General features: G+C 43.9%; 1 protein-coding gene across 2 annotated transcripts in view; it reads right to left on the reverse strand.

The window, feature by feature from the left end:
• Positions 1 to 13,774, reverse strand: part of LOXHD1 (lipoxygenase homology PLAT domains 1) — a 97,761-nt gene that overhangs the window by 9,368 nt on the left and 74,619 nt on the right. For both annotated transcript variants that reach the window (XM_065663633.1, XM_065663634.1), the window contains one exon: positions 10,930 to 11,115. In XM_065663633.1, the coding sequence (XP_065519705.1) occupies positions 10,930 to 11,115 (186 nt within the window). The remainder of the gene's footprint in view (positions 1 to 10,929; positions 11,116 to 13,774) is intronic.

The raw sequence follows: 13,774 nt of genomic DNA on the forward strand, positions 1-13,774 counted from the left end.
TCTCCAGTACATTCTTGACCCTTTGAACTGGGAGGACAAGTGCCATGTGTCAGTGACAAGACCTGTACAAATACCATGGGTCCAGCACCCAGCTAGTGGAGATGAGTGCACTACCAAGATGCAAGATCTCCTCCAGGCTGCATCAGCAGGACAAAAGTTCTGAACATGGTTTTGGGGGTGGGATGGGATGAAGTACCAGTTTACTGCCTTCTGGACAGACCTTAACAAGTTCCCTAGGGCTCCCACCATGCTCTTCTTGGATCAACTTGTTCTTTGGGGCTGTACGGAAATGTATTCTAAACATGTTGGCAGTGTCAGCTGTTATTCTTTTCAGCATGCTCATTTCCATTTAAGTTTAATGAACATCTCTGCAGCATATTCAGGAGGCTGCTCGGCTTCCATCAGAACTTTAGTTAAAACCATACAGGATGAAAGAAAGAAAAGATAATTCTCTAGAGAGAGAGATCAATGAATGCAGACTGGGATAGAATAAATCTCTGATCCTAGTCCTGCTGCCAGCAGTGAACAGCATGACTTGGACAGGATCAGTGCTAAGCAGCAGTATCAGAAAGGAGAGTGAATGAGATGCACAAACCCTCCTCCCTCTTCTTCAGCCTGGTTGAGCATGCGCTTACCAGGAGAGCTGCATCAAAAACCTGCTCTTTTATCACAGGGAGAGGTGGGCCAGAGCTGACATTCCAGCATATGTTGGAGTTGAGGGAAAAGCAAGCATGAAGTGCAGCTTGTCTTGGTGTTCCCTGCAAAAGATGCATTTATCAGCTCTGGGTTATTTAAAGGGCAAGGTCTGGGCTCTGTCAGGGAATTGACACTGAAATAAAAGACCAACAGGGTGTCCCTTACAGCACAAGGGTACCTCAAGCGAAATAGCTTACAAAAATTGTGTTATTGCCCCAAAGCATCCTCCTTTTTTCATTAAAGGAAAAATATTTTTCTCCCCTCTCACTAGAATTGGTCTTTCCCTTTTCCTGTTTCCCTTCCTAATGGTTAACAATTTAAACTAGGAGACCTGGAAGCTGTAAAGGATTCCATATCACTTTTAATTTCTCAAGAAAAGTGATTCAGGTGAATGTTGTACTGGCTATGCCCAGGGCAGCACACTTTCCCACCCTGTCCGCATCCCCTCGTACCAGGAGTGGTGTCACATCAAGGGTTTCACTGCCACAGGATTTAATGCTATTTAAAACCTGATATGGAAATGAAATGATTGGTTCAAGGCTGAAGAAACTATTGAGGCTTACCAGCCAAGGTATTGTTTTATTCTTGTTTCAGACTGGGAAAAGATAGATTTAATTGCTTTTTGCATCCATCTGGAAAAAATGCAAAGTCCAGTAATGCACAGTGTAAATGTGAGACTTTCCTTCTGCTGAGCTGGCTCTGTGTGCTGAAAGCACACAGTGTGAGGTGTCCCTGCCCATGGCAGGGGGGTTGGAACTAGATGATCTTGAGGTCCTTTCCAGCCCTAACTATTCTATGATTCTATGATTCTATGAAGGAAAAGAAACCATGTCTGCAGAATCACTTTTCAGGTATGGAATTCTAGTTTCAGGATATTACCCTGTTTACAGCTTCTCTTCCTGCGTGGCTTTAGCAGTGCAATGGGCTCAGAGACGTTACAGCATCTATGAAACAGCAGGAAAGGAAACTACATCCTATACAGATGTAACCCAGAGACATCAAACCCTCAGCACTAGCTGGTTTATGGAGTAGGCAGCAGTGAAGGATTGAGGAAAAGGAGCCAGAAAAGTGGCAGGGATGTAGTAGGGTTAGAAGGAGCTAACCTGGGTCCTGTCTGCTGCTCACACAGCCTGAAAGGACCTCTGCAGCGATGGCTCATAAGCCTTTTCCCTGGATACCACTGGATAGTGGATCCTGATCACAGAATCTCAGACTAGTTTGTGTTGGAAGTGACCTTAAAACTTATCTAGTTACAACCCCCTGCCATGGGCAGGGACACCTTCCACTAGACCAAGTTGCTCCAAGCCCTGTCCAGCCTGGCCTTGAACACTGCCAGGGATGGGGCAGACACAACTTCTCTGGGCACCCTGTGCCAGCATCTTAGCACCCTCACAGGGAAGAGCTTCTGCCTTATATTTAATCAAAATCTACCCTCCTGACTTACCACGAAAGCCACAGCTGCTCCATCATTCAAATCTTGATGTTTGTGGAAGAACCAGAGCAGATCTGTTTCTGTCATAGAATCATAGAATAGTTAGGGTTGGAAAGGACCTCAAGATCATCTAGTTCCAACTCCCTCGCCATGGGCAGGGAAACCTCACACTAAACCATCTCAACCAAGGCTTCATCCAACCTGGCCTTGAACACAGCCAGGGATGGGGCAGACACAACCTCCCTGGGAAACCGATTCCAGTGCCTCACCACCCTCACAGGAAAGAATTTCCTCCATATATCCAATCTAAACTTCCACTATTTAAGTTTGAACCCGTTACCCCTTGTCCTATCACTGCAGTCCCTAATGAAAAGTCCCTCCCCAGCATCCCTATAGGCCCCCTTCAGATACTGGAAGGCTGCTATGAGGTCTCCACACAGCCTTCTCTTCTCCAGACTGAACAGCCCCAACTTTCTCAGCCTGTCTTCATACGGGAGGTGCTCCAGTCCCCTGATCATCCTCGTGGCCTCCTCTGGACTTGTTCCAACAGTTCCATGTCCTTTTTATGTTGAGGACACCAGAACTGCACACAATGCTGCAGGTGAGGTCTCACAAGAGCAGAGGGGCAGGATTACCTCCTTCGACCTGCTGGTCACGCTCCTTTTGATGCAGCCCAGGATATGGTTGGCTTTCTGGGCTGCGAGTGCACACTGAAGTTGGCTCATGTTCATTTTCTCATCGACCAGCACCCCCAAGTCCTTCTCCGCAGGGCTGCTCTGAATCTCTTCTTTGCCCAGTCTGTAGCTGTGCCTGGGATTGCTGTGACCCAGGTGTAGGACCTTGCACTTGTCGTGGTTGAACTTCATAAGGTTGGCATCAGCCCACCTCACAAGCGTGTCAAGGTCCCTCTGGATGGCATCCCTTCCCTCCAGCATATCAACCAGACCACACAGCTTGGTGTCATCGGCAAACTTGCTGAGGGCGCACTCAATCCCACTGTCCATGTCAGCGATGAAGATGTTGAACAAGGCCGGTCCCAACATCGATCCCTGAGGGACACCACTCGTTACTGGTCTCCAGCCGGACAATGAGCCATTGATCACAACTCTTTGTGTGCGGCCATCCAGCCAGTTCTTTATCCACTGAGTGGTCCATCCATCAAATTGACATCTCTCCAATTTAGAGACAAGGATGTTGTGTGGGACAGTGTCAAATGCTTTGCAGAAGTCCAGGTAGATGACATCAACTGCTCTACCCTTGTCCATCAGTTCTGTAGCCCCATCATAGGAGGCCACCAGATTGGTCAGGCAGGATTTCCCCTTAGTGAAGCCATGCTGGCTGTCACCAAGCACCTTGTTGTTTTTCATGTGCCTTAGCATGCCTTCCAGGAGAATGTGCTCCAAGATTCTGCCAGGCAGAGAGGTGAGACTGACTGGTCTGTAATTCCCTGGGTCTTCCATTTTCCCCTTCTTGAAAATGGGGGTTACATTTCCCTTTTTCCAGTCGTTGGGAACTTCACCTGACTGCCATGCCAGGTCCCACTGGCATCTCAATCAAAAACATCAGGACAACGGCTTAGGAACAAATCAACTGTACAAAGGCTTTATGCAACATGGTGGGCTTTTCTGCAGTGACTCCAGTACAAATTAGGACCATTACATTTGTCTCCATTACTGTTTTGGTGCAGGGGGGTAGAAATAGCATATATCTGAGCAGTTTCTGCATCATTGTTCAGGTCTCAGTCTTTATAACAATATTGCCACCACTGTGCCTTTGTAGAAGATCCCTTCTCACTGTAACAACAGTAACAGTGCTCCTATCAAAAGGTACTTCAGTCGAGGTCTGTTTTGCTGCCATCGAAATCCCCAACAGCACACCAGCCCTAATAAAACCTGTGGCTGTGCCATGCAGGCTCCTTAGTGGTCCACAGCTGAAAGTGACATTTTCAGTAGCATGAAAAACATTTCAAATCCACGCATGTCCATGGAAGCTAAACCATGTCCACTCTTTGCAGCTGTGGTGTCCTCAACATAAAAGGGACAGAACTGTTGGAACAAGTCCAGAGGAGGGCCACGAGGATGATCAGGGGACTGGAGCACCTCCCGTATGAAGGTAGGTTGAGAAAGTTGGGGCTGTTTAGTCTGGAGAAGAGAAGGCTGCGTGGAAACCTCATAGCAGCCTTCCAGTATCTGAAGGGGACTTATAAGGATGCTAAGGAGGGACTCTTCATTAGGGACTGTAGTGATAGTAAAAGGGGTAATGGGTTAAAACTTAAACAGGGGAAGTTTAGAATGGATATAAAGGAGAAGTTCTTTCCTGCAAGGTTGGTGAGGCACTGGAATGGGTTGCCCAAGGAAGTTGTGAATGCTCCATCCCTGGCAGTGCTCAAGGCTAGGTTGGACAGAGACTCGGGTGAGATGGTTTAGTGTGAGGTGTCCCTGCCCATGGCAGGGAAGTTGGAACTAGGTGATCTTAAGTTCCCTTCCAACCGTAACTATTCTGTGATTCTATATTAATCGATTTTCTCCTCTTTTATCTATCTATAGCAGATCTTCTTTGGTTTGGTTTTATAAGCAGTGTGTACCTGATCAAGGACAATAGCTGTCATTGCTGGTGCTTATGTTCCCATGGGAGTGAAAGAAAAATATTTCTTGGGACATTGGCTGCTCAGTGTCAGTGGGACAGTGAATAGTCATCAACCAGCTCTGATCAGCCCCTTAACTGCAATATTTTAATTTCCACGTCTTCTGAAACATAAAGTAATGACCACTACAAAGACAGTTCATCAGCCTTGTGTCCTCTGACATCGTTTATCCCTTGCCAGGTTAGATGACCATCCATCCCTAACCACTACACAAGACATCACCCAGAAAGTGGTGGGAGCTTTGATAGCAGCATCAGATTGCTAGAAATGGAGCTTTAATTGTGAGGTGTTAAAATCATAGCATCTAGCTGTGCATCAGTGCATCTCAAAATACTCTAAAAAGGTGAATATTTTTTATCTCTAATTTACATAATTGAAAATGAGGTACATGGATGTGATTTACGCAAGGTCATTCTGCAGGCCAGTGGCAGAATGAAAATAGATTCATTTTGTGTATCTTTGCTTTAGGATCATGTTGGTTCACACCACAGCATTTCTCATCCGAGCAGACAGGCAATGCAAAAACCTCTCACAGCCTTTGGCAAGGCAAAAGCTTAACACTTGGGGCAGTTTTAGAAAATAGGTCCCCTGTCCCTCGTCCTCTGTTGTTTGTGTAACTTACACAGTCCAGGATTTGACTCAAAACCACTCATAAAGTAGTCTCAGACACCACCCCACCCACCTATCTTACAGATAAACTACTCCTGTGGAAAAACACTTAACAGGTCAGAGTGAAGATATAGCAGTTTCTCAGATTATATTCTTGTGATTGAAGTATATTTTTGTGTTTTATTGAGACATACTTGATGAAGAAGCATTTAAGAAGGATGCAATTTGTCCCCAAAAGATGCAAAGGAGGCTTGTAGAAAAGAGAAGCTTTTATGGAATTGTTGATTCTACAGCTGTACTTGGTCTTTGTGGCTCTTCTACTCTGTAGTGAAGGGTTCTGCAGTTACAGGAAATTGGGAAAAAATGAATGACTGCACAAGGTCAACACTGCAGTCTTCACCTTCTCTTCAAGTCTCTTGTTTTATTTGCTCACAACTTTCTCTTTTGTTCCTTACTTTATGTCAAATCTGGACAGTGAGATACCGGCAGTGTCTCCTGCTTCTGCTCTAAAGCCTGTAGCACATCTCTGTGACAGGAATGTTGAATGTAAGGAAAAAACCTACCACTTCTGAGGGAGGAAGGTGCATGGTATATAAGGGCTTTGTGAGTCAGTGCTGGGGTGTGCCCTTACAAAAGACTAAAAAGGCAGATCTTTAGGTTTCTTTTAATAATTTATGACCTACAAGTGCCCAAAAGGCTTTAAATCCTGTCTGTGAATTGCAGAAATATGTCTCTGGAAAGACCATTGCTACAAGTTCAATGCCTGGACAATTTAAGATCTGATCCAAGATACTGCTCTTTAAACAGGTAGTTCCTTCAAAGAAAGAAAAGAAGTATGATTTTAGTGTTTGTGACTTGGGTCCAAATCAAGAAATTGGAATTAGATACTTTCTCCGTTTGAAGAGCCACCCAAAAGGAGTCCCTGGGCAGTTACGCTATTTAAAACTCAATTGGACAATGTCACAGAAGTTGGCATAATTGAGAGAAGTGCCCTGTTGAGGTAAAGATGTTGGCCTGATAACCAAGTTATTTACTTCTGTCTTTCCTTCTATACACAAAGAAGTCTGGTTTACCCATACTTAGACTCTCTCTGGCTCCCCTTGGCTGATGGTAACCGAGATAATCAAGAATCTGAAATTAATGACTTTAGAAAGACTGCTTATCATCTGGGTTCAAATCTATTCAGGCAGATGAGAGAGCTAAATCCAGATTTCCCATATGTCCTTGGAGATACATCTCTGCAAGGAGAAAAAGGGAAAAAAAAAAAAGTTTTCTAGGTAAGTAATTCCGTTACTGAGATACTGAGAAACTTTAAACCATTATTCCAGAATGCTGATGTAGCCCTTAAACCAGAGAAAAAAATGAGGCCTATATTTAGAAAGCCAGCATTTCTACAGACCTACAGATACTGATCTTGCATAAATGTAGAAGTAAATTAACTGAGATATGAAAAAATACATAATGCCTATCTGAGATCAGGAGATGGGGAGTCTGGAAACGATTTAATTTGCTCAGGAAGCCTAACTATATTAGGTTGAACATCAGTATCTAAAAGCAAATAGGGGCAAGCTAAAAAGATGTGGAGCAAAACTTGAAACTAATTTTCATATACAGCAATTCATTGCTACCAGACTTTCACTGGTAAGCTCTAAACAGCTAAAAAACCAGGAACAAGTTCCTGAAAGTTGCAGTTGTGAAGTCTCTGAACTGCCTGCTTTTAAATGAGTGCTGAATTCCTCCGTAATCAATTTTACTGAAGACAGAGGAAATTATTGAAGTCAGAGGGGAGTTCATTCCTCCTTTAGATCTCATAGAAAGATGCCATTCAGCAATTTTTGTGGGGAAAATGGCATTTAAAAGCATTAAAGTGGGACCATAAAACTGACATGCTTTTCCAGAGGAGGCAAACACAGTGTTTGCTATTTAAAAACGTTCCGACAGCCTTTGGCATTGTAATTACTGCTTCTTCAACTCTCAATACCCTTCTGCAGTCAAATTTCAGTGAGAAGAGAAACAAAAGTGGGATGTGAAATGGGAGCAAAGCCACTGCAGCAGAACTTTGTGATGAGGATGAAATGTGGAGCTGGACTTCATGTCGAAGTAGCCGCATTTGACAAACCATTTAAATGTATTTTGTTTTGAAATGAGAGCAGTGTGGTTAACTTTTGCTGGGACCAGGTGATGTCTGAATGGAAAAAAAAGCCTTGTGATCCTAGTAGTAGTTCTCTGAACTAGTCCTGAACTAGTGCTAAATGAATCTAATGTGAATCAAAACAGGATGATGCTTTCATTGAGGCTGATTACTAAGAATATTAGGAAAAGAACATCAATCATGTTCCAAGCATTCAGCATGCAGGCATTCTTCCACTACTTCAAGGGGACCTACAAGAAATAGAGAGGCTTTTATGAGGGCCTGTAGGGACAGGACAAGGGGGCTGGCTTTAACCTGCCAGAGGGGAGACTGAGATGAGCTCTTAAGTAGAAGTTCTTCCCTGTGAGTGTGGTGAGGTTCTGGCACAGGGGGCCCGGAGGAGCTGTGGCTGCCTGGCAGTGTTCAAGGCCAGGTTGGACACAGGGGCTTGGAACAACCTGGTCTAGTGGAAGATGTCTCTGCCCATGGCAGGGGTTTGGAACTGAATGAGCTTTAAGCTACCTTCTAACACAAACCATTCTGTGAATCTATGATTGTAGCAGCAGGATAGGCCAGTGTGAGGCTGAATCTTCCACAGACCACTGAAAGAAAACTGTTTAGTTAAAAAAAAAAAAAAAACCTAGGGAAAGAATGATCAACATCTGATGCCTCTAAGTAATGGTAAATACAAGCACATTTTTATTTAATACCTAAAGTCCCCCAAGCATCTGACAAAAAACATACACGACCGTCAACCCCTGACCCTGCTACTCCTTTCCAAAAAATAGAGCCAGGAATTTCTAACCAGTGGCACAGCCAATTTAAATAAAATATGTAAAGACAGCAGGCATACATGCAAAAGCTAGCTATAGCTTGGGATCCCAGCAGTAATAAATACTCTACCCACTCAACAAACTGTCATGCTGTATTGTGTGAAGTTTTAGATAGGATATGTCTTTTGCATGACTAATGCAAGAACAATGAAGGCAACATATGTTATGATTTAAAACACAGCTCTCCTTCTTTCTAGGGGTGGCAAACAAGTACATTTTTGTTGAGCAAAACCTGAGAATGTTGTTTGTCCAAGGCTTAACCCTGCAGTCAACTAGGTCTGTTAAAAGCCCGATTAACTTCTTTTTATAAACGAAAACCAGTGATAGGGCAGTAGTATGGAAAGAGTATGAAGTTGCAATGTGTATTTATGTTCATATTTCAGGTTCTGGACACGTGGTTTACTATTTTAGCAGACTTCTGGTAGCTGTCTGGGTAGATGCTCTTAGACCATAGCAAATTCAAACTAGATGAGCCTATTTACCGCTTAGCCTAAGGCTAGACTCTGTTTCTTCCCTTTGCCTCTAACCAAGAGCATGCTGCTAGCCATTACCATAGTACAGCTGCAATGTGTTAACCTTCCAACCTGCCTCAACTTCATCATCAGTGGCACAGAGAAGTTGAACCGTAATCACTTGTGGAAGAAGAAAAAGACAGCAAACCAGCCCAGATTAACAGGATTTGCTTGTCACTCAGCAGAGAACAGACCCATGGAACTCATTGCCACAGGTTGCTGTGGGTGCCAAATGTCTCCTGGAGAGTCTGGACAAGCACTTGAATGAGAAAATACACTGAAAGTTTCTTAATGGTCAAAAAGGATAACCAGTTCATGACACGCCTGGAGCTACACATAGTAAGATGCAGAGCACTGGGGAAGAATTATACACTCTTGCAGTTCCTCCTCTTTCTTGGGCACACAGCGATGCTGCTATTAGAAACAGCTGCTGGGCTCAACAGATCCTCATCTGACATAGTTCTCATCTCCCTACACCCCAGACTGTTCACATGCCTGAGCCCTAAATATCACCTCTGATGTGGTGGGTGCATTTCATCTTGTTTGCATGACCCACCACTGGGGAGCCACGATGTGACTTGAGGAAAGTGTTCTTTTTGTATACATTTAGCTAGTGATGCATTTGGAAATGAATGTGCTAGTCCATATTTATTTCTTCTTGCTCTCGGGGCATCTGAACTACCATTATAACTACAGAGATGCCTGTTTGCTGAGCTAAAACTCTAGTACTTTTATAGCCCTTTCTATGTGTGCATCTAAACTGAAGATTCAGAGAAGTGATTTGAAGACTAAAATCAGGTAAAAGCAGCACTCTGACTGCATTCATCACTGGCTGTATAACATGATACTACAGAGGTTAAGCAACTAAATTGTCCTGCATTGTGAGAGTGATAAATGGAATCAAAGTTTGCAGCGGCTGGGAATAAACAGTCATGTTAGGCGGATGGGCTTTTTTCCCGTATTTCACAATAGACAGAGGCTACAATAAGATTTTCTTTCTTTTTACTTTTTACTGTTTTGAATAAAAACAAGGAGGCAAACTTCCAGTGGGGAAGTCTGACCCAGAGGTGGTATCTTCCATTAATGTTGCATGAGATGCAGCCTTCCACCATCTGCCACGATTGCAGAGGTCAAGAAGATGATGGCCAGGATCTATTCATGCTGACATATAACCCCTTCCCAGCCATAAACCAGCTGTCTCAGTACAACCAGACAACAACTGGCTAGGCCTGTTGCCATTCCTCCCAGGACTTTGATAAATACTACTGCCAAAATTGCCTTGTTAACACTGAACCAAGTGGGTCTGTGAGAGCTATAAAGCTTCACTTCTGGGCTGCAGCAAGGGCCTGACACTAGCAAGCAAGTCACTGTTAATCTCTTTTAGATGAAGATGGGATGAGATGTCATCACAGCAAGTGAATGATGCATTTGTTGCAAGATGCTGCAACACCAACGACTATGACAGTGTTATCAAGTGCTGCTGTTTGTGAAACCCATCAGGGTGTTCAGCAGCAAGGAAATGTCAGAATCTCTCTCGGCAGGGCAATGCAAGCTCATCAGCTGATACAGTGATTTTGATAAAACCAGACTCAGATCTTTATTTCTAACTTCTAAAGCTCACTATGTTATGCCAGGCTGCAATGCCCCATGTGTTGGTGTCATGCTAATAGTACTAAATTGCTAAAGAAGTGCCATACCAACCTGTGAAAAAAGGTATTGCACTAGAAGAGCCAGCAAATGGCTTTGCTTTGGACAAGCTGTCATCTGTACTGCTGCAGTGGCTATAAGCTCAGACTGAAGCTGTTGACCCATTAGAGCAGACATATCAGACCACATTAGACTACATCAGACCACATCAGACCACATTAGACCACATCAGCATGAAGGGAGAAGGTCTCCTCTATAACAGGGTGTGTCTAGGCAGGCAAGCTAAGACACAGGATCCAGGTAAGATCTTTGAGATTACCCAGCCTGCATCAGAGTGCCCTCAGCCTGCCCCATGTCCACAGAGGAGGTGCTTTGATTTAAAACGTTGTCCTGACCTCTCCTGCCCCACAAGTCACTGCCCTGACCTTTGTTGTCATGCCAGATCCGCACTTTGCAGAGATCTCCCAGGCTCAGCATGTCCGAGAAGCTGAATTCGTCCAGCTGGTTCCTTTCAAACTTGTTAGACTTGTTGGACTCCTTCAGAGGCAGGGTCCCGCTGTCTCCGTTCTCCCCAAACAGGATCAAGGACACGTTGGCATCGGTACCTGCTCCTGGAAGAAGAGAGCAAGGCACATGTTCAGCAGCTAGCCTGACATATAGACCTGACACCCAGACCTCAGATGATGGAAATAGAGGCAGCAAAAGCAGGCTGGAAGAGGCTGCAGTGCTGATCAGGTTTGTCTGGGCACAGTCAATGAATTTCACTGAATTTGTGCAGGATCCAGCACGGAGTACACCCCATGATAGCTAACAAGCCAGCCCTTCCAGCCCATCCCTCAAATACAGCTGGAATGCTTCCCCCTTGTGTTCAAGGTATGGTGACCATGATGGTTAGCAGTAGTAATAGGAAGGAGGAGTATCTGCTCCTGATGGAGCACTATGTATTTCATCGCTTTGCAGGGGATGTCAGTGTTCATTTTTCCAAGGTGGCTTGGGAAGCAAAGTGACTAACCCAGCAATCTATGGAAGCATTAAAGAACATATTTTAATGTTTCTGTCTTCAAAGTGTTAGTACATGCTGTCCTTCCAACTGGGTCACAATCCCTTTTTCACACTGTGGTCCCGCAGCCTCCTCCAAGCTGTTCTGTGGCACCCAGGACACTTCAGCTTGGGTCTAGTGTAGTATTGATCTCCCTGTGTTGCACAACACAGGGCTTTGAAAGCAAAGTGCAGATCATCAGCCAAACCACTACAGCATCTTGTGGACCAGTTTTCTACCTCCATAGGTCTTCCTCCTACATTCTGGTTTCTCAAAATATTGCCCATGCTGCATTTAATGGAAAAAAAACTGTTTCTCATTCACTAGCTTCCTCCACCAACTCTTACTTTTTATTATGTGTATGTTAGAAAAAGAGCAATTTCTAAGATGATCTTTATTACCTGAAATTGACTGTTGTATGCCCATTATTGTCCATATTTTGCCACAAAGAACAGCTATGCTGTCTATTTCCGTAGAATCGTAGAGTCATAGAATGGTTTAGGTCAGGAAGTACCTTACAGATCATTTAGTTTCAACCACCTGCCGTGCATTTTCTGACTTTTGGAAAGTTTAAGGCCAATCCATCACCTGCAGTAACTTTACAAATATTTTAGCTTAAAGTGCTACAACACTTTTCCTGGCACTATTGATAATTTGACCAAAATTATTGCTTTTTATTTTTTGATGACATATTTTGATGCCATAATTAAAAAAGCAGATTAATAAAAAGAAATTTTATTCCACATGGGAAGACATTCATTGCTGTCTCAGAACCAAAGCCCTTAAATTCTGGGAAAATAAACATAAGACCATGAAGCTCAAATATCTCTTATAAAGTCAGCTTCTGCTGCTGCTGGTTAGGCAGCCCAGCTTTGAAAACTAGCCGCCTGCCTAGCCGTTCCTTATGCAAGAGTATTGTAAATCCACTTTGGCCTACATGGGCTGTGTTTCCCACAGCTCCATTCACAACACAATGCAGAGACAAAGCTGAGGGCACTTACAACTTCTTGAGAAAGCTACTACTTCTTCAGGGTAATTATTTGAATACAGAAACCGGGAAGAAATCACAACTCTTCCTATGGCAGGACTGAAAAAAAAATACTAAAAGGAAAATAAAATAGAGAAGAAAAAGAGTCATACAGAGAAAAGGCAAAGCAACATGTGGTGCCCATGTGAAAAAAACTGTTTATGTTAAATTGGTGCTAATTTTCAGCAGTTCCCTAGGAGGGACTTAAGAAGGAAGAGAAAGCATTAGGGATTCATGCAGTCCATTTGCTAGTACCTTTTATGACCCTAAATCTTGCTGAGGTGGGGAACAAAGCAAACCAAAGTCCATTTCCTTACAAGGAGCAGCCTCACAATTAATGCAAGGTCTCAAAAAGCACAGAACCAACTGTTTCTTAGCAAGACCATCCCTGCAGGAAGAAGCTTATGAAGGCCTCATGCTGTGACTTTTACTTCACAAGCAATTAGCAGGAGACGGGAATGAAAAGAACAGATATTTCTGAATCGATGTACATTTCACCTATCTGGATGTCTGATTTTTTTCTGCTGTTGTTGTAAATTCCAAGAACCTGTCAGGAGCATTTAGAAACTGCTACAAACTTGGCAAAGAAGAGATGAAGGCACTATGGCTGCACAAGCCTTAAACAGCAATGAGTGCAATAGCTCATGGGTCAATACTGGTGTCTGCAGCACTGAAATTTGTCATCGACACCCTAACCAATGACAGAGTACATCCTCGGAAGATTTTCAGTCTGGGGGAGTGACTGACATGCTGAATGGCAGAATTCCAAACTAGATGGACCTTGAGAAACTTGAGGACTGGGCAAGCAGAAATCCCAGGAAGTTCGTCAAGGTGAAATATAAAGTTCCGCATCTGGGATGGAATAAATATCACATGTGTATGTGCTGGGGAGGTGATGATGACCCAAAGGTTATAGCAGGAATGCTCATACAGAGGTTAAATCTGAGCTAACACAAGTTCTCAGTGGTTAGTGCAAACTGCATATTTGGCTACATCAGGAAGAGCTGAAGGGAATGAAACCTCCTTTGCTCAGTCCTGAGAAGCCCATATTTAGGCCATGCCACCAATTTAAATTTCTGTGTCATGTCAAGACACTAGGGAGGGCTCAGCAGATGGTTGTCAAGATGGACAGGAGCTGGGGCACATGACCATGAGGATAAGCCAAGAGAGATGAGCTGGGGGAGGTGAAAAGGGCCCTTTGACC

The sequence above is a fragment of the Lathamus discolor genome, chromosome Z (genome assembly GCF_037157495.1).
Source record: "Lathamus discolor isolate bLatDis1 chromosome Z, bLatDis1.hap1, whole genome shotgun sequence".
Lineage (NCBI taxonomy): Eukaryota > Metazoa > Chordata > Aves > Psittaciformes > Psittacidae > Lathamus > Lathamus discolor.